Raw genomic sequence first — 22,001 nt, 5'->3', positions numbered from 1 at the left:
AAGTCCTCACTGCAATAATACACTATTAAATCATTTAACCATTGAAACTACTCAACTATTGAACTGTTCAACCATTCCAACTGTCAGTTATCATCCTCAAATCAAACGCTATATGAGAGGCACCTTCTGTCTCAGGCTTTAAGCATACAATCTCATTAAGACTACAGATCCTGTTTCACTACTTCCTCTGTCCACAACTGTTTCAAAATAAAGGTCCTCACTGCAATAATACATTATTAAATCATTTAACCACTGAAACTACTCAACTATTGAACTGTTCAACCATTCCAACTGTCAGTTATCATCCACTATGCCTCCAGTCAACTACATGAAACCTCCATGTACCTAGCAACCAACATAGCAACCATTAAAATTAAGTGTTTATGACCGTTTCCATAGCAACCAACATGATTATACTGCAGTAACTTCTTGTTTCCTGATAGTGGCCACCATGGATACCCTAGCAACAAATGTTTCAAAATAAAAGTCCTCACTAGCAAGTTAGCTAGTTAGCATGGTTAGCATAGTTAGCATTGTTAGCATAGTTAGCATTTTAAGCATAACTGCAAAAAATCATCAACTAAGTTAGCTAATCAACCTGGTTAGCATTGTTAGCAAATTTAGCATAGTTAGCATTTTTAGCATTACTGCTAGAAATCATCGGTTAAGTTAGCTAATCAACCTCATTAGCATTGTTAGTAAAGTTTGCATTGCTAGCATAATAAGCATTTTTAGCGTAACTGCTAGAAATCATTAGCTAAGTTAGCTAATCAACATTTTAACATGAATAGAAATCATTAGTTAAGTTAGAACTGGAATGTTTCATCTTTAAACTGTCTACCTTCACACTATCAACTCTCTGTAAACTATGCAACCACCATGTTTACCCTAGCTACACCTTAGTAACCATTTCTACATTATCTATCTATTTTTGCATTTTCATGCACTGGTAATTCCTTGGAATTGCATTTCTAGTTTGTTATAATGTATCTGTAATTGTTTGGGGGTTGTTTGCATCTTGTAATGACACCCACAGCTGAATATTTAATTTGTGACTAAAACAAACCCCATGGGTGATATCAACATTTTCTCTATGCCAAATGATTGGCCTAATGTGTAATATGTTTTTGGCATTGTTCTTGTGTGGTGAGTCTGCAATGAGAAGTGTGCAGTTAACCGTGCTGTGTGAATGTGTCTGTGTCTGTTCTCCTGTTTGTTAGGCCCAAAGTTGCCTTACCACCTTGTACAAGATGGATAAGGTTCAGTTCCGTGAGACAATGAGGGAGTATGTCAACAAGGACTCACTCAACAATGTTGTGGACTTTCTTCATGCACTTCTGGGATTCTGCATGGAACCCATTACTGACAGTAAGTAGTGGTTCATGCTACACTAGCCTTTACAGTCTGCAGCCTCTTGCAACATGTCAGCATGTCAGTGATGCTTCAACATCTGAACCGAAAGCATCCCGTTGTTAACACCAGCTGACCAAGCGTAGCCAACAACAGGCAATGTAAACATTGATGTCAGCTGATTTATTACAGTAGTTTAGTGCAGTATGTGTAGTATCTGTAGCTGTCATGAGTCAATATATTAAGTTGTTGAAACTTTAAGTAGTAAAGTAATCCATGTAAAATTGCAAGTGAGCAATGCACCAACAAAAACACACACTCATTTTGTCTCTCTCTCTCTCTCTCTCTCTCTCTCATACACACACACACACACACACACACACACACACACACTCCCACTCCCAATATTGGGTTACCTCATCAAATAGGCCTACCTCAGACTTAATTATTATAGCCCTTACATAATATAACCTTTCTGAGTATCAAAACTGCCATTTTGGAGGAAATATGTGCAGTTCTAATGCAGGAGGAAATACAGTATTTTGGACACAAAAAATCTGCATTGTACTGCTACTGTACTTTACTGTTCGAATGTAGTGTTTGGACATTACATACTAGTGCTGCACTGTATTATAGTATAATTGCACTGTACTTAAAACAAACTGCAGTTATTTTTTTTTTAAGGGAGGTTATTTCATAGTAATGGTAAATAATCGCTAGGATACTCGATTCCAAAAATAATCAATAGCTGCAATCCTAATGTAGTCCAACTATCAGGCTTCAAGGAAAAATGTTGCTTGGATGGGGAAGCGTTAAGCTTATATTTTCTTGTTTTATTTTTCTACAGGAACGTTTCTACTCTTTTCATATCATTACATCCATCTCATCCTGTCAGTTCCACATTTCAAATTGTCACTCAAGCAATCAGTTATCATTCAGTCAACTTGAACTTCAATTGTTGTAAGCCTAGCTTGGTAAACTAAACCAGTTGTCAGTTGAAAGAGTTCAAGTTACTGAATTGATGAGTGATTTTGCAAAGAGTGAAAGGATGGAACGATGCATGTCACTATATTTTCAGTTTTACCTGATTTTCCTTGCGTTCTGCTGAGAGTACATGTCTGTGATGGCCTGACATTTGGTTTCTTTTTTCAGAGCACGGCCTTGCAGGTGACCGTTTCCACCGGGAGCATAAGAAAACGCTCGGTAGATAATCTCAATAATCTCACTGATCTCTTAAATTACTCAACCCAGAAGCCCGTTTTCCCCAGGCACTGTTGTTATTGCTATATTTCACAATTTAGCATGGATTGACCATTGCATCCTCAGAGTCCACCTCCGGTCTCACAGACTGCACTCTCCATCGATGTATTTGGACATGTTATGATTCATCAGAACATTAGATGAAATTCAAAGTCCATGCCGTCAGGTCTTTCAGCAGGGCTATATGTTGCAGGGCAGAGCAGGCCACTTGCATGAATAGAAATTTCAGACAGATATTGTAAGATCTTATTATACGGCTCTCTGGAATGCTGAGGGAGCTTATTTTTGTATAATGACCGCTCCGATAGTATAATGACCGCTGCCAATGGCAACAGGTTTTTTTCTTCAGATTCACGCTACGGCAAGTAGATTGGTAACGGCTGATTTGAGATTTTATGGCGACACCTTTTGTCTCCCTTTTCTGTTATTGGCAAGTAGCCGTATAATAAGTGCGATAATGTACAGAACGCCGAGGGGGTTCTGTTCATCCTGTTGGGACTTATTTTCCGATAATGACCGGCGTTCTATACATTATCTCTTACGTAAAATAGAGAAGTTATTTGCAATTCTTCCTTACCATTTTTTTATTTATTTTTTTCCTCACAGAACACACAAAAAAAATGTATTCTATCGTTAGCTTGTGATACAGGGAAAGAAACTGTTGTTCAGGCAGTCAAAACGACATAGTCAGCGCATTAGAGGGCTGAGCGGTCAGATCTGTATAGCACTGATTGTGAACCCCCGGGGTTTATCTCTATGAGGAATGAACCTAGGGGTAAACTATGTGCCACTGTGTTTTTTGCTGTTTGCTGGAGTTTTATCATACCTTTGCAGATAAGGCTGGGTTTGGGAATAACTTCACCACAGGAGGGGACAAGTCTGTGGCCCAGAGCATGGAGTCAGTGGTTGTGGGCTGTATGTTTAAATCCCTAATCACACGATGTGCCTCCACCACACATGAACTCCACAGCCCAGAGAATCTGGTAAGTGTGCAAAAAATGTTTTGGACAGCTGTATACTGTTGTTGTGTGAAATAGCTGTGGAGAACATGTTTTTTCTTTGTTAGCGACATTAAAATAGCAATTTGTGATCATGAGCTTGACCACACCTTTTTTTCCCATTTACTGCGACTGTGGGAGTGCAATGTTAATCGCTATTGCATGGTAACACACACCTGGTCTCCTTCTCCCTAGGGTTTGTACTGTGACATCAGGCAACTGGTGCAGTTCATAAAAGAATCGCATGGCAATGTGTTCCGACGTGTTGCTTTAAGTGCCCTATTGGACAGCACAGAGAAACTCGCAAGTCAGCGCAAACCTGAGGAGAAAGAAGACATCAGTAAACCACCTACACGCAGGTACACAGATACACACACAACCACAAACACATACAGCCAGACAGAAAGAGTCACATATAGTCACTGGTAGTGAGGAGAGCTCACAAGTGTAGTACTGATTATTCATTTCTCTCTGTGTTCAGGTCAGAGTTGGGAACATTGGGCGAAAAGGGCCAGTCAGCCTCTGCTGCTGATGAGTGTCGCAGCTGCATCTCCAGCCGACCCCCTCAAACACCGGAACAGTGTGTTTTTGTTTTGTTTATTTGTTTACTCTACATACCACCATGGGCTCAAACTTGATAGCAGTAAGGTGACACAAAACACCATCAGAAAACTGTGTCAAATAAATCAAATTCCCTATATTATCTTATCACAGTTGAAAGATACAGTGTTCAGTGTACCTGTTCTTATTTTGAAAGTGTTTGGCTCACCGCCCTTAGCTTATCCACTGTTTGCGATTTTGGGTGCTAGTTTATACCACTGCTAGCTCTGTAGTGCTTGATCAACAAAAAAATACTGTCTCCACATCTTATGTGGTATATTTTCATTTAGAAAAACATAATTTGGTCAATTTTTTGCCAGAGTTACACTTTAACTTCTCAGCTGTCATGGCACCCTCACTCATCTCCTGTCACACTTTCATTGTCCTGTTTATTAAAGTCCCCAAAAAGCCCTTAAAGAAACATTGTAAAGATTGTTACAGTGTTTTGGAGATAAATAGTTTTCCTAATTGGTGCATTTTATAACCTTTTAATTGTAACTCTCTCAGTAAAGATGTCACTGAGCACTAAGACGCATTTGATGAATGGTCTAACTGAAATTAACTGTGCTTGTTGTGTGTGTTATCTTGGGTGCTTTTCCTACATTTGTTGTTTAGTGAGGAACAGATTCCAGGTGCTCTACTGGGAAAGAAAGATTTCTGGAGGAAAATGTTCAAGTCCCAGAGTGCAGCAAGTGACACTAGTAGCCAATCAGAGCAGGACACGTCAGAGTGCACTACGGCGCACAGTGGTACCACCAGTGAGAGGCGCTCACGCTCAAGATCACGACGCATCTCTCTGCGCAAGAAACTCAAGTTACCCATTAGTAAGTCTCGTTTATACAACATATTCTTCACATAAACCTCAACACCGCAAACATATGCTAAATTATGCGGTAATTTTGATCAAATGTATGAGAAGGTGCACATTTATGAAAAGGTCTGTTGGATGGCTTACTTGTTAGCATATAACCCCAAATCAAATAAAGTTGGGACATTGTGTAAAATGTGAATAAAAGCAAAATGCAATAATCTACAAATCTATGAAACTCATATTTGGTGGCAAAAAGAACATAGACAAGATATCACATGTTGAAAATGACAAATTTGACTATTTCATTAAAATATATGTTCATTTTGAATTTGATGCCAGCAACATGTTTTAAAAAAAGTTGGGACGGGGGTAACAAAATGCTAGAAAAGTTGTGAAATGATAAAGAGAACAAAAGGAGGAATGTTTCACAACTAATTAGGCTAACTGGCAACATGATTTGGTATGAAAAACAGCATCCCAGAGAGACAGGGTCTTAAAAGATGATGCAGGGGTATTCATCACTCTGGAAACCTATTTGCACAAATTATCAAACAATGTCATTTGAATGCTTCTTAACATAAAATTGTGAATTTGGGGAGTTCATCATCTACAGGACAAAATATTGTTAAAACATTCAGAGAATTTATACCCCTGTCCCAACTTTTTTAAACGTGCCATCAAATTCAAATTCCATGAGATCATGGAAAAAAATCGAATTTGTCTAAGTTGTCTACATTATGTCCTTTTTGAAGCAAAATATGGGTTTTTGAGATTTGTAGATTTCCACATTCCGTTTTCTATTTGCATTTTACTCAACCTCTCAACTTTTTCTGATTTCGGGTTGTATTTATCAACTAACCTTGTGCAGATTAGCTGTTTCAGTTTCATTCAAGCAATGCTAGTGATAATTGTAATTGGTAATTGTTGTTTAAAGGGTCACTGCACCCTAAAATAGGTTTTTTGAGCTGTTGATTGATTGAAAATACTCATAAGTGGTGAACTGTACTATTACCAGGGTTAATATTGACAAAAATCGTGTTTCTCGACAAAAGTAACATTTCGTCTGATTTTGTATTGGAGATATTGCTCTCTCGCGCATACTACCGTTTGAAAACATGCCATGGCATGTTGGTCCAAAATACTATTGGAATGCTGACGTTGTCCTGCACTTCTAGTCCGACACTACGTCACCGGGTCGTTACAAATTAGGACTGAAACGCCCCAACACCTGCTGCCCTGATTAGCCTACCTGTGATAAGCCATGTCTGCAGCACTCATTCCCAGATTGACACGAAATCACCATGGTTGATTGGTTGCAGCAGTGATGCACTCTCTCTCCAAATTTCAGAACGTCTCGCCCATTTTCAAAGCCGTTTTCAGAAATGTGAAGTGGGTGGAGTTATGGGGTGAAGTGACTCTTTAATGTTGTGACTTCCATTCAATTTCATCAAATGCAGTTAGAATGACACTGCTTTATAAGTTCTTTGAAAGACCCTGAGATATCATAAAATTGGATATTTATAGAACGCACATATAGTACACCACTTTCTGTTGCTGTAACCACTCATGTATCATCCCTGCAATAGCAACTGTAGTCATACCTGTACCAAAAAAAAAAACTTTTCAAATAACAAACATAAACCAAAATCATATGAAATACTATCTGGTCTGACACATCTCATTTAGTTGTTAACCCACAGTCTCGTCACCCACACAATCTCCTTGTATTATAGAGATTAATAGCAACCCTTTTAAACATGCTGACAAAGTGTCAGTAAATCTGGCCTTAACTGTAGGTAAATGTAACATCCATCAATCATCACTAGTACCTGAAGGCTACTGATGCATGGTGTACTGTACATTCATAAAGGGAGGGAAAGTAGTCTCATCGCCATCTAGTGGTTTCGTTCCTAGAGGCTAGCGGGAGTGGAGGGGATTTTCTTTTAGAAAAAATATATCTCGGCCCACGATGGGAACTTAGTTAAATGCCTTCAATATGCTATGCATTTAGGTCAACTCTATTGCTTCTAGTGGTCATACTTTATTTTTTAGGATCAGTTTAATTGTTTTGAGTTTGTTTGTAACATGGTGATAACGAACTACAGTAGGCCTAGCTACAGTAGCATTTGACGTCACCAGTTTGGGCGCTTCATCTCCAACTGATCAAAACGGTAATTTGCTTAACTGGCTTTACATATTTTTGTAATAACAGAGAGCGATGTAAACCGTGTGGTAATTACCTTTCTGTTGGGATAACTTGTGTTGTGCTCCTACTCACACAAGAGCTGGCATTAAGTGTGATTGTCTACTAACTAACCAACTAGCTAACAGGCTAATAAACAAACCATGCTACTGTAGGTGAGTAACGTCGTCGAAGGGTGTCACGTCACTTGTAGTTGTAGTCCATTTATGAAATGAAACGAGCAATTACGTTTTTTTTTTAAATAAGGCGAAATAGGATCTGCTATTTTCACAGTTAGTAGATTATTACAGTATGCAGACTGAAAAATATTTTTGGTGGTTAAGATCGCTGGTATAGCGTAGTATTTATTTGAAAAGTCGGTCTATGGGACTTAACATCGGAGCTGCTCTTCGATAGGAACGCAACCGCTTGGGGCGCTGGTTTTCACTTTCCCTCCCTATGTGTAATTTATTTCAACCAGTCAAATTCATCCACACCAAACTCTGTCATCCATGTCTTTATGGACTTTGCTTTGTCATGTTGGAACAGTAAGGGACCATCCCCAATCTTGGTTGTACAGACATATTGTGTTAGTGGTATAACATAGTAGGCTAGTAATCAAACCACCCATCCACCTTACCTCCTGCCCGATGAAAACTACAACTAATTATTCAGTTATTATTATTGTTGTTGGTATCACTGCTGGTGGAGGTGGTGTTGGTAGTGTTAATGTTGCTGCTTTACAATACAATGCAATACATTTTTAAAGGTTGTGCAGGACATTGTGGATGATGATGGTGGTTTTTGTACCCTAAGGTGCTGTGTCCACCAAGCCTGTTTTTTACGCTGAGAGCCCAGCGCTGTTCTATTAGTTGAACAGATTTCAACTTTGAGCGCTCTCAGCGCCAAGAGCTTTTTTCCACCGAGGGTGCTCGGCACTGTGAACGCTGAGCTACATAGACTTTATATTGAAAATTGTCGCTGTCAGTGCAAAAAACGCAATTGGTGGACACAGGGCCTAAATGATGCATAACATGGGTCACAAGTGACCCGGACAAGTTAATTTTTTCTCCAGCTCTGCTATAACTTATTTTCATGACCCAGCACTCTGTGAATTCCTCAATTAACTTGTTTTTGTTCATTACAAGACTACATTTTATTTTTTTATTTTAAACTTTTTAAATAAAATCACTTTTTCTGTCACTACCCCTCTAATGCATAACATGGGTCACAAGTGACCCGCATTCATTTTCTATGGAGTTTTATTGAAAGGCTAGGGTTTCTTAGCTATTTTTAAGAAAATAATGAAATTTGTCATTAAATATTCCAGGTTTCCATCACTTATTTAGTTTCTTCCAAACATCAAACATTATTTTCATTAATTGATGGTTACTCCTTGAATTCTAACTCTTTTTTATGTGCCTATATTGCATTTGAACACATGGGTCACAAATGACCCGCATTCATTTCCTTTGTAAAATGTTACCATACAGATTTTAACAAACAACAATAAATATGTTCATTCGACTACTCCATGAATGTGACCTGTGTGTGCAAAGTGTGATAATGAATATTATCAGAACAATTTTAATACAAACAGCAAATTCTAAAATTACTAATATTAATCTGATTAAAATAGTTGTTATTATATCTAAAAATATTTTATTTGCTTTTGTAAAACGCTGTACACTATGTCACTGACACTTTAAACACCAATACAGAACTGCAGTGCATCAGAAACGTAAGTTATGTCCATAACTATGGATCTATGAGACTTCTCTCAGACTGTCACCATGGTCTACCTGTGGATGGCATCATTCACAGGTATACCATAGTGACGGTCTGAGGGATGTGAAAATAAATCTATAGCGAGAGGACTTGGAGAACTGGTATATTAACTTTCAAACTGTGGAGAAGTAGTTAATGCGACTAAAACTGACAGCTAACATTATATTGGCAGATTTGGCACAAGCACAGGCATGTATTCAGTACATCGAGTGCCGAGACGGCTGTCTCAGCTCTTACATGCTGAAAAAAACAGCCTGACCAGCTTAAGGTGGTTTGCTGGTTGACCAGCTTGTTAACAAGCTTGTTTGACCACCCAATGATGGTTGACCAGCTAGACCAGCAAAACTCATACCTTCAGGTGGTTTACCCATCTTATGATGGTAATTCTGCTGGTTTTGCTTGTCGTACCACCTCAAGCTGGTCATTTTAACTGGTGTTGCTGGTCTACATCTTTACTGGCCATGCCAGTTTATGTTGGTCTTTCTAGCAAACCAGCATGACCATCTCACACCAGCAATGTCAAGCTTGGCAGGCTGGTCACCAGCATGACCATCTAACACCAGCTGTATCCCACACGACAGGCTGTGACCAGCTTCCTCAGATGGTCACGCCAGCATGTCCACCTGGTGGCCTAACCAGCTTCATCAGCTAAGACCAGCAATAGCTGGTACAAAACTAGCAAAGACCAGCTACCAGCACAAGCTGGTTTCTTGCTTTTATTTTTCAGTAGGGATGTCTCACAAATGACCACAGTCACTTTATGGTCCTGGCACACAGGCCGTGTGCATTTGGAGCAGAAGAGGGTGATCTCTGGCAGTTGGACAAATTGCTGCATCGCTTTCGCTTGGATTTTCCTCCATGTCTTAAGTCCTCTTGTGGCTGGGTGGTCTCAGCACTCCCCATTGTCACACCACATACTGTATCACCATGACAAAAATTGCAGTTGCATAAAATTGTTCTCATAATATTCATTATCTTACTCACAACCAAACTTTGCAGACACAGGTCATTTCTGACCCATGTGTTCAATTCATTGTATTATTTCACAAAACTTAGTCACATTCATGGAGTAGCCTAGTCATAGAGGAATGAACATAATTATTGCTGTTTGTTAAAATATGAATATGTTATGGTAAATTTGAATATTGAAATACCCAAGAACAGAAACCCTAGCCATTCAACAAAACTCCATAGAAAATGAATGCGGGTCACTTGTGACCCATGTTACTGTATGCACTAAGGGGGTTTCAATAGCTCATGAATTAAAGGGTTACAAATGTTATACTTATAATGCATTTCAAGATGACATACAATTGACAATATTAACATGATCATGAGTGCTACTGCTTGACTGGCTATTCCCCAGATATGTTTTTTTTTAATATAATTAATCACTTACTCCCCCTCTTTCTATGCCAACTCTATGCCCCAATAGAATCTTTCCTCCGCTGAACTGGGCGCATCCTTTTTATTTAAATGATGGAATGATGAAATGATTAGTTGCTATGTAAATATTCAAAGATAAATTGAGCTAGAGTAAAATGCCTGTAACTTTATTGATTTTGTTGAATTGGTTTTAACTACATGTATTTTCGATTTTTCTTTAAATGTGATTTGAAAAATGAGAATCTAAATATTGATTGGTAGAAAATTCAGCTCATCCATCTCTTTTCTATTTTCCTCTTGTGTTCCTCTCATCATCAGCATGCCGTCGGACTATCCGCCTACCACTCACACTATCTGTATTACGTATGTGTACTGTCTTTGTAGTTGAAGACCTCTGTTAACTTGATGTGTGTCTTTGGGTGTTGTTATCTTCTAAAGAATGTTTCCTCCATTTAATTCTTTGTGTATGTATGTGTTCTCTCTTGGCATTCCCCTATTTATGTGACATTCCTTGTGTTCATGAAGATGTTAAGTCATCTTACCATTGAACTTATTCTCACCTCATTTTATGCATGTGTGTTTGCTGTGTACTACTCTGTGTTGTTTTGTGTCTATATAAATGTTTATATCTGCAAGTCTCTCACTGTACATTCTCGCTCCCTTTATGCTATTTGTTTTAGGTAACTGGCTGAAACGCTCTTCCTTGTCTGGTTTAACGGATGGTGTAGAAGACCTATTAGACATTAGTTCAGTGGATCGCCTCTCTTTCATTCGTCAGGGTTCAAAGGTTTGTGTGTTTTGTTATTGTCCTAGTCAGAACCCTCAATGAAATTTTCTCAGTTCAGTTTCCCCTAAATTCCCCTAACACTGTGTGTGTGTGAGTGTCTGTCTGTGTGTCTGTGTGTGTCTGTGTGAGTGAATGGTATAAGCCCCTATCACTCATTTCTCTTTTTATATACAGAACTGTGCAAACATTTTAGCAGTTCTTAGTTTTGTTGATGTATTATCAGATAAGATAGGTTTTATAGCTTGGGTGGGGAACGCCCGGTGACGGAGGCATAGGAAAATCGGAGGGATGGAGGAAAAGCAGCTAAAGAAAGATATATAGCCTATATTGAAATAATAAAAATAATAATTGTAACAAATTACAACCATTACAGGCGATTACTTTTGTCCGAAATAAAGGAAACAAATAATTTATTTTCCTACGTTTAAGTGTTAAGGGTCACGTCAAGCCAGCGTCGCGTGGTAACAGTAAACACATCAAGCAAAATCAGAATTATGCACTGAGGGGCGGCTATCATGGCTTTCGCAAAGAAGAGAAAGGTGGATAATGAATGTTGTGTTTTTGTGGAAAAATGGACGGACGATTACTTCATCAAGTGAGGGACAAGCCAGTTTGTCTGGTGTGTGGAGACTCGCTCGCTGTAATGAAAAAGATCATCCTGGAACGTCACTACTAAACATGCTAGGCTACGTGAGCTGTAAGGGCAGGCACGGAAATATAAAATAAACGCACTTCGGCGAAGTTTGGGTGCCCAACAGGCAGCTTTCACCAGAACGAATTTAGACAGAGAGAGCCTTACGTTGCACATGCAAGTTATGTGGTGTGTGAGCTAATTGCCAAAAAGCTGAAACCTCATTCAGATGGGGAATGTGTGAAGGAGTGCCTTATTGCTACAGTGGAACTGATTGCATCTGACAAAGTGAAATTGTTCCAAAGCGTGAGTTTACTTGTGAAGAACTGTCGCCGATCGGATTACTGTTGGGCACCCAAACCTCGCTGAAGTGCGTTTATTTTACCTATGGTGGCATCATGCCTACAGTGTGCATATTGTATATAACTTTACATTAATATTGGTAAGGAAACTCTCTCACTTTCTCACAGACACACAGATGGAGAGAATGTTAACTTGTGTATAATTTCAAATTTGTATTGATTTATTTGCACTTTTAATCTTGCCGAATTCTACAAGGCAAATAAATTAAGTTAAAATTTAGTTCCCCGGCCCCATTCGTCTTTGTAAGAAAATGTTCTATTTTGTCTTTATTATTTTGTCAGAATGCACCAGAATGCTTTGTTTGTATGTGAAAATCACAAAACAATTAGTCACAAACCCCATTGAAGCATGGTCATGGACTCATGACACCATCGGGAGGACGGCCAAGAAATTTGGTGACCTCTAGGATCACTGCAATTAGCAAAAATGCAAGTTGGCTTGTAACTTTTGACATGCTAGACATAACACTCCTGACCACCGATCTCTGTTTATTGTTTGCGTAGGTAAAATTTACAAGTGCAGTTAAGTTGTCTGAGGGACTGATGGAATTTGGCCATGACGAAGAGGAGACCTTCTTCAAGCGACTTGGTAAATGGAAATCAGGACGCCGGAACCCCTCCAAAGTCCACCATACAGAAGACAAAGATGGTAAACCCTGCCTTTCTTTATCTGTTTGCCTGGATATCTTTCTGATCCAGTTAACTTGTTAACTGCCCCACACACACACAGCACACTGCCCCCCCCCCCCCACACACACAGACACACACGACTGCCCTCCTACCCCACCTTCACCTAACTCCCCCACTTCACTGCATCATAGGAAGCCACACTCCTTACAGACAACACACAGCTCACCAAACCACTGTATCATCATACGACACTGCCCCACATACACAGCACACAGAGGTGGGCACAAATACATCAAAAACTATTTTGTTACAAAATACAAATACTGGGGTAGAAAATGTAACAAAATAAAATACAAAATACGGATGTGAAAAATGTATTTAATTAAAATACAAGTAATTCGTAATTAGAAAATACAAAAATACCCCCACAATAATCATGGTATGCCATCTTTTCAAATAAACTACAAGAAATAATAGTTTTTTATTGGTGGACAGAGGCCAAAATTCTTTACTTTGGGCTGAAGTAGCCTGGTCCTACCATACTCTCGTACATTCATAATGTACAGAGAGTCTGGACACTTTCCATTGCCAAGCATGAATTTCCTTGAATGCGGATACTCTGCCCAGAGCCTCTCAGATCTGCCATAACCAATCGATAAACGTTTGGTCGTGAGGTGACATGCTCAAACTAACGACCTCAACTTCATCATTCTCAGCTACTCCCTCTGTTCGCTGATTGGACCTGCACATTTTTTTCTTGAGAAAACCTGTGAATATACCGCAGACCCAGACTACGTAGTGGAGTGAAATGAAAACTGAACTAAAGTACGTAAGAAGGCGGAGCCAGGCTACCCATGAAGTAGATCTAGTAAAAAAATGTAATCAGCATCCCATATCAATATAAACGATGATTGAACTGACAACAGCAGGCTTTGCAACGGTGGAATCAACTCTAATGAAGCAAACTACCCACCATCATTTTCCGTATTCAATGAAAGTAGTACAACAGATTGAACAGGTTAGCCTTTTTAAATTGAAATGCATTTCCCTTTTAGTGCTATAAATGCATGCCTTTTGCCTTCATACATGACTGGCAACACGGGGGACAAATAAAGTAACATCCTGTAAGGTGTCTCAATATACAGAATTAATTAACTGGGAGGTGAAAACTCGAGACTGTTTCGCATTGGGGAGGTTTTTGCCTCAGTCTCCTCCATTATTTCTGCAGATCAGGACACCTAAAGCCTACCTTACACTGGCAAGATTTGGGAAAGATTTTTGAAAGACTGTAGTCTTTTGAGTAAAGTTTGAATGAGGGGCATTAGTGAAAAGACTACAATCTTTCAAGAATCTTTCCCAAATCTTGTCAGTGTAAGGTAGGCTTTAGTTGATACCTGACATAAATCCTCATGTCATGGGGTTCATGTCCTAAAGATTCTGACCTTTGGCTCCCAGACTATGATAAGCCTAGCATATTGTCATGTTTATACTAGGTAAGAGGCTATATATAGGGGGGAAATGATGAGATTTTTGTTAAGTATTTAAGTATTTGAAATACTCTAAATACAACCCCTCAAAGTATTTTGTTACAAAGTACATTTGATTTTTTCCAATCCTGCAAAATACAAATTACAAAATACACTAAAGTAATTAAATACGTATTTAAAATACATATAATTGAAATACTGCCCATGTCTGACAGCACACTGGCCAACCCCATCCCCCCATTACACACACTCACACACTGCCCTTATCAGCGTCTTATTAAACCACATACATACGACACACTGCCCACCACCCTCTTGATCATCAGTATGCCACTGCCCCACACACACAGCACACCGTGCCCCCCTCCCCCCCACACACATACATCATTCACCCCCTGCAGCTTACTTTTACCCCCCCCCCATGAACTTAAATGCTTTTTGCACGTATCCTGCCCCTCTACAACCCCCCCCCCCCCCCCCCCCCATATGCACAACAGGCGAAGGAACTGACTAATTTCACTGCATTCTTTACTTTAGTAATGATATGCAGGTGACAAGTAAAACTCCTTGTATCCTTTGTATGCTTGTAACTACTGAGTAATTTATTCAATCCTGTAGATTAGAATCCTTTAAATTAGAATTAATTGCTGTCAAAGCGAATTTAAGTACTGTTTAAGTCACCTGGCAAATTAGTAAAATCATACAACTCGCATGCATAAACAAACAAGCAAACAAATCTAAAATAAAACAATGTAAATGTGATGAGGGTGTTTATAGAAACAATATGGCTATTGACTAAATATGACTAAAAATTTGATTGAAATAAAACAATATCCATGAAAATAGCAACATTTAAACCACCTAGAGGATACATTGTAAAGATGATGGATTTTGTTATTTATTTATGGATGGATTTATTGTTCACCTTTGTCAGCATAAATTATGTAACAGGTGCAGAATTCTGTACGTTATGTTTGATCATTATTAGAATACACCCTCCTCACACATCTTTGAACTCTCTTTTGCTCACCTTTCACCAAAGGATGTCATAGTTTCCAGGAGAGGCTGGTAGCCAGTCAGGAGGCTCTGAAGAACCGGAATGTCGTTAACCTTGGTGCAATTCGACAAGGAATGAAGAGATTCCAGTTTCTCCTCAACTGTTGTGAGCCCGGTACCATTCCAGATGCGTCCATACTGGCTGCTGCCCTTGATCTGGTCAGTTTTATGTTTGTTGTCGTGTATGTGTGTGTATGAATACAGGGAGATAAATCAAAAGGCCCTAAAATACAAAATGCAGAGTTCTATTTTGTATTGGAGATAAATATTTTAAATGCATGTATTAGAAAAAATCTGGCTGTCACTGAATGTACAGTAGGTTGCAACAGTATTTGTGCTAAAGAACCCAAGTACTTCTGCTATAAGTGTTTTTTAGCACATCTCAGGACCGTATGAACAATTAGTCCCCCCTCTGATTCCATGGAAGCATTTAATTAAAAGAAAATGAAAAGTTAAACTAAACTCTCTACTCAAACACTTGATAGCGTTGGTAATTGTTTTCCTTTTTTCTGCTTGTCAGGACTCTAGGCAACGCTGTAATTATTATAATTATACTACCAGGCAGTAAGTCAATGTATCCAAAAACTTTAAAGACATTAGCAGCCAATTGGCTCTCCCATCACACTGATCACCAATGACCAATTTAATTTCTGATGCCAATATTGATCCCTGTAATTTGGAGATTGTAAATTACATTTTATAGGCTTACATATTTGTGGAATATACAAGCCAAACTAAATCAAGAGCCAGCTGGGCTCATGTTCATTGACCCCAGCTAAAGCAGGATGTTATGGGTGTTGTAATTGATGATCAACTTCATGTCTTTGAACATGTAGCTTCAGTCACAAAAAAATGGGGTTACTGCAAGTAAACATAACTCTAAAGCTATCTAAAATGTGGAATTTGGTGTGTTTCTATTTCCCAATTGTTCACATTTGTCAACATGGACTTTTTTGTTGAACCTATGAAGAAGAGTTTGATGATTGTGCTTGGGGCGATAGTTATTTTTTTTATTTTAAATGCGTGCCTGTTAAAAGTTAATGACTTCTACATGAATTTCATTGTACTTTTTATATCTTTTTGATCTTTTTTTTCTTAATCAGGAAGCTCCAGTTGTTGCAAGAGCTTCACTCTTTCTGGAGTGTGCACGGTTTGTGCATCGGTGTAATCGTGGCAACTGGCCTGAGTGGATGAAGGGCCATCATGTCAATATTACCAAGCGAGGTTTGTCACGTGGACGCTCACCGGTAGTTGGAAACAAAAGGAATCAAAAACTTCAGTGGAATGCTGCCAAACACTTCTGCCAATGGGGCGACGTGAGTTACTAACAGACACATCACTTAGAAAGATTTGAATCTTAACTTATAGTCAAAGTCAAAGTCAGCTTTATAATAGGGCAGGGGGTTGTGGAGAGGGGAGAGAATTCAGCTTCCTGACAGTCTGGTGGATAAACAGAGCAGGCATGGAGGTTCCGCTTCCTTCTCTCAGAGGGCAGAAGGCTGAAGAGACTGAGGAACAGATGTACTAAGAATACCGAGTTTTTGTATGTGCAGAATGCAAATGCTGTGCTTTGCAATATTGCGTGGAATTTACTAAGCTGTCACTTCATTATGTTAACAGCATTCATCACCACCCGTCCCTGCCCCTTGTACAATGCCAATTGTGCACAGCTGAACCACAAGCGCAGTTGAATATTGCAACATTAAAAAGAATCAAAGTTTAGCGATCATACATGATACAAATGCATGATACAATGAGCAGCGACAGACAGAGTAGGCCTAGTAGTTCTACTTAAAAAAAATACTTGAACTATTTACTGCACATAGACTATAATACTTAGTCTAACACATTGGGAAGTGTAGGCTATGTCATGAAAGAGAAAATACGATATTAGAAAGGCAAACAAAAGTTGCTTAATCTGCAAGTGGCGCTAATTTGTACACTGCAGGTTGTCATCAGCCTCCACTGTGCCAGAGGAGACGGTGTCAATGAGTGAATAGAGGGTAAACAGCAATAGAGTACCCAACTGCTTCACCAGCACATTTAAATGAAACATGTTTAAAAGTTAATTCAAAGCAGTTAAGCTCAGCCTATATGAACAAATAAATTATCTTGATGACCCTGAATAAAAGAACAACAACAAAAAACAGATGATTCACAGATTATGTAAACTAACACCTTGTCCTACCCGGATGCGATGCGAGCGAACATTAGCGACAGAATCCGTTCAATTACATTGTTTTCAATTGGAGTGGCAGACTGAAGCGACGCGAGCAGCGCAGGGTTTTTGAGAGAACTTGTCGGACGCCCTGTTTCTATTTTCTTTTTGTCGCTCGCATTGCTCAGCTTTTTTGAATGAGAGATATGGAAGACGGTGACGCAACACAATGGCATATTTAACTGATTCAGTGTAGACAGACAACAATGACAGTCGCTCGCTTGGATCCGGTTAGGACAAGGGCTAAGGGCTCCATCATTAGTCTCTGTTAATCAGACCTCCTTCCTGTAGTAGTGGGTGTCATCATCCTTGAAGATAGTTATGTGGATACTAGAGATGCACCGATTGCAATTTTTTGGCCGATTCCGATTTCCGATTTTTCATAGAATTTGACCTGCCGATACCGATTTTAGCCGATTCCGATTGGCATCTTCTAACCACTTTACAGCACACAAAAATAGTTATTTTCTATCCTTTCTTTAATACAACATGTTAATATAGAAATGTAATCAACTTATCAATGGCTGGTAAAAAAAATGTGAATAGACAGATTCTTCTACAAGTCTTCTTCACCTGCAGTATTTCCAGTGTGAGACATTCATTTCACACACTACTAATAGAAATGCACTGTAGGACTACTTTTTTTTTCTTCTCACATACAATATCCAACTGTAAATATCTTCAGAATACTGATAAGTGTATAACTGTAAAGTTTGGTGTATAGGTGCTACATAGGCTGAGATGTTGGAAAATTACAAAAAACTAATTTTAAGATAACAGCCTTGAAACACAGCCAATGGCATGCATACTCAGTCTACTACACTCTTCTTTGAACTTTCGCGATTGCTTGCGGATACAAAGGAAGTGTCCATATTTGGATGGCATAACGTCATGCAGGAGAAACACAGCTTTCCAACGACACCACACATGATATGTTTTGTATCACGGTCGCGGTAGTGTATGACATGTTAGAATGCTTACTTTTGGCGAATTTAAAAGAAATATACAGGCGTGAGTAGACAAAAGGTAATGAAATAAACCTCTAAATGTGTAAATCGGACTTTGTTGTTGTAGCCTATTAGTGTGAAAGAATACATGCTAAGGTGGCAAACCGAAGCAAAACGATGTTTATTCCTGCCGTGGCTATGTTGCTGCTTGTTGACAGCGCTTGTGGTTCAGCTGTGAGCACGCAATTAGCGGCAAGGACGGGCGGTGATGTGCGCTGTTTACGTAACCTGAAGTGACAGCTTAGTAAATTCCACGCAATATGGCAAAGCACAGCGTTCGCTGCATAGAAAAACTCAGCATTAGCGCTTTATCCAGCCCTGAGTGTTAGCCTTTGCTAGCTTCATCAAACTTTGCTAATTCAGCTGTGTGATGTTGTTACAAGTAGGTGCGAGTGCATTTGACCGGCATAAAATCGGCATGTCTCAGACTGACCGGCCGGTCGCCGGTCGTGGCCGATCACGTGAAAATCGGCCGATTCTGATCGGCGGCCGATCGATCAGTGCATCTCTAGTGGATACTCATCTATGATGGCAGTCACAGTTAATACGTCTTTTACATACAAACCATGTCATCAACCAAATGACGTTAGTTGAAAGGAAGAATACTCTCTCCAGTAATCATTCAATATGCCACACTAGATCACACTGTTTCATGGATCACACTGGCCATCACATAACAGACATTTAGTTGCAAACAGTGCGCACATCCAAATAAAGGTGCAGGAGCCAAAAAGTTAAGATCCAAAAAAAGAGTAAAAGGTCCGCACACTTGCTTTCACTTCGTTCACTTTATTAAAGACAAGTTACGTTTCGAGCCGCATGGCTCTTCTTCTGAAGTCTGAAGTTTTTCTATAAAATCAGTATTATAGCGTTTTAACTTTGACTTATTTATTTATTTATTAAAATATGTTTGTGTGCTATTACCAGGCTATCGGAACACGTTTAAGTGAATTGTGCCACTCAGATAGTGAGAGTCCAGCAAATATCCTTGGCTTCATCTTCGATGAGGAGACCAAACGGAAAATGAGGAAGGAGGATGAGGATGAAGATTACTTGGATGATAGTAAGTGTACCTTGAACAACCAGAAATGCTGAACAGAATCTTTGCCAATTTGCTCTGTATGCTGTATTAATCTCTTGAAGAACATGTCAACATTGAAAAGCAAAACTGAATTGACTGAAACCTTATCTGGACTCTCAGATGAAAAGGGTTGCCCATGCGTTAATCAGAGCTGAAAGATGTATAAGCATACACTGGACATTAGGTGAGGGTCAGGAAGATGGGATGAGTGGAGAAGAAATAGTCACTATTAATACTATAAACCAACCAAACATGCATGCCATACCATACCATACCAGTTATACTAAGATATGAAATCTACTGTAGACATAATACACAGTAGACTCGGTAGACGTAATACAGTGTGTTAAGTAGTAATGCAGCAGTATGACAGAACACTTCATCAATACCTTGAGAATCTCTAAATGAGTTGAATTAAGTCCAACAATATAAGTGTATCTGTGTTTAGCTTTAGTGAATAGCTGATAAGCTCCTCTTGTGCTGATAGCACAAGGTCTCTTCCAGTATTATTTGAGGTGTTTCTAATGGCTTTATTTTCACACAAGACAATATATACACACATACACAGTGTCATTCCCAAGAGCAAATGATATGCCATTTAATTAACCACAGGTGATGTATAATTGCAGTTCAACATTCAAACTCATCTCAGTGTGACTCAAATCATGGGAACATCCTTGTGGCTTTTTAACATGCCATGTATTTTCTCATGCATGTATATGAATATATGTTTTACTGTAGACACCGTGAATCCTACCAAATGTGGCTGCCCATTTGCTCTGAAGATGGCAGCATGCCAGTTGCTGTTGGAGATCACCACCTTCCTACGAGAGACTTTCCCTTGCCTTCCCCGTCCACGCACTGAACCCCTGGTTGTTAGTATCCATAATCTTCTGAAAATAGTTAAATCCACATTAAATCAAAAAACAAAAGGAAATAAAGACAGAAAATACCATGAACTCCATGGGGCGTATGCAATAGGAAACATCAGTTCAAAAACATTTGTTTTTTATTTTAAAACGTCATTGTACATTTTTTGTTTGTAACTGAAAGGAACTCATTGTTTTTAAACATACTAGTGCTGTAGACACTGCAAAAGCCTAACTCTGTTTTACCTCTTGATTTTTGTCTAATTGTCCTTAATGGCCCATATATTCTGTTAACAAGGTGCTTCAAATACTGTGATTGTATTGCAAAGTAATGAGCTCTAGAGTTTTCAGTGCTTGTGTTGTCTTGTATTTTTTGAAGGACATGGATAGTTGTCGTCTTCGTTTGGACCCTGAGCTAGGACGTCATCGATATGAGCGCAAGATTAGTTTTGCTGGTATCCTGGATGATGAGGATGGACATGATTCCCTGACTAGCAGCAGTCACACGCTCAAATCTGACATTGCTTTTGATGACAAAAAAAATCAAGACACAATCGGTGAGTCCCATGTGATTTCATTTTTCATAGCAATGTGGAGTTATATTTTCTGTCTGTTAACCTCATTGCCATTAAAACCAGATTGTCTGCAAGTGCAGAAACCGTGTGACAAACCAATTTTTCCAGCTGGCTGTTGCAACATGGCGACACCAATTCAGTTCAAGAGCAATTTACTTACCAACTGATTGTTGTGGCTCCAGAGTTCTGCCATTGGTTCTGTCACTTCTAGCCAAACCTTCCGAACATCATCCTGATGTTAAATTTATTTCTCACATTCAAATCACTAAATATCCCTCAGGCATTCAGCGTTGCTCTCAACATTCACCATGCTCCCTTTTCTCACTATCTTGCTGGCACTTTGCAAATTCCAAATTGCTTTATTAGCATGACTGTTTGAGCACAGTGTTGGCAAATCCAGTGTTAACACAATAACATAACACAGGTAACAGAAGTACAGTGACTTTTTCCTCTTATTTAAACTTGAAAATATTTATCAAGGTGTTGTGAGTTGCTCTATACAATATGTAAGGGACAATGGATTGTAATCTGGTCATTACCAGAAAATAAGTCCCGACAGGGTGAACACACTGTGTATCATTATACTAATGTTCTGATGGCTGTGTTTCCTCTTAAGGTCCTAACAGAAAGATCCGAATTGGCGGATCACGTCTGCTACAGATCAAAGGAGCAAGGAGTTTTAGAGTGAAAAAGGGGGGATCTCTGTCTTCGATCAAACGTGCTGGGAGTCTGAAGAGCACTAAGATGTCCCGACAGGATTCTGAATCTGAGAATGAGGAAGGACTTCTGTCTCAGAGCAGAGATACAGTCACTGACATAGGTAAAGCCTAGCTACACTGAGCTGGGTAAAATTATGCTGTTTAACTCTATTGAATTGTAACAATGTTATGTAAGGGATAGTGTATAGAACGCAGGTAATTATT

At 39.1% G+C, this 22,001-nt stretch overlaps 1 protein-coding gene across 1 annotated transcript in view; it reads left to right on the top strand.

Annotated features, from left to right (window-relative positions):
* The window catches only part of LOC134061853 (protein unc-80 homolog), a 114,351-nt gene that overhangs the window by 27,492 nt on the left and 64,858 nt on the right, over nucleotides 1-22,001 (top strand). The window contains exons 15-27 of the mRNA XM_062517658.1: nucleotides 1,221-1,368; nucleotides 3,445-3,593; nucleotides 3,804-3,967; nucleotides 4,090-4,188; nucleotides 4,824-5,032; nucleotides 11,056-11,162; nucleotides 12,660-12,744; nucleotides 15,315-15,487; nucleotides 16,432-16,644; nucleotides 19,481-19,616; nucleotides 20,376-20,509; nucleotides 20,883-21,060; nucleotides 21,695-21,898. Coding sequence (XP_062373642.1) covers nucleotides 1,221-1,368; nucleotides 3,445-3,593; nucleotides 3,804-3,967; nucleotides 4,090-4,188; nucleotides 4,824-5,032; nucleotides 11,056-11,162; nucleotides 12,660-12,744; nucleotides 15,315-15,487; nucleotides 16,432-16,644; nucleotides 19,481-19,616; nucleotides 20,376-20,509; nucleotides 20,883-21,060; nucleotides 21,695-21,898 — 1,999 coding nt within the window. The remainder of the gene's footprint in view (nucleotides 1-1,220; nucleotides 1,369-3,444; nucleotides 3,594-3,803; nucleotides 3,968-4,089; nucleotides 4,189-4,823; nucleotides 5,033-11,055; nucleotides 11,163-12,659; nucleotides 12,745-15,314; nucleotides 15,488-16,431; nucleotides 16,645-19,480; nucleotides 19,617-20,375; nucleotides 20,510-20,882; nucleotides 21,061-21,694; nucleotides 21,899-22,001) is intronic.

This window comes from Sardina pilchardus, chromosome 17 (genome assembly GCF_963854185.1).
Source record: "Sardina pilchardus chromosome 17, fSarPil1.1, whole genome shotgun sequence".
Taxonomy (NCBI): Eukaryota; Metazoa; Chordata; class Actinopteri; order Clupeiformes; family Clupeidae; genus Sardina; species Sardina pilchardus.
The sequence above is the reverse complement of the archived record's forward strand: the minus strand, read 5'-3'. Positions and strand labels throughout refer to the sequence as shown.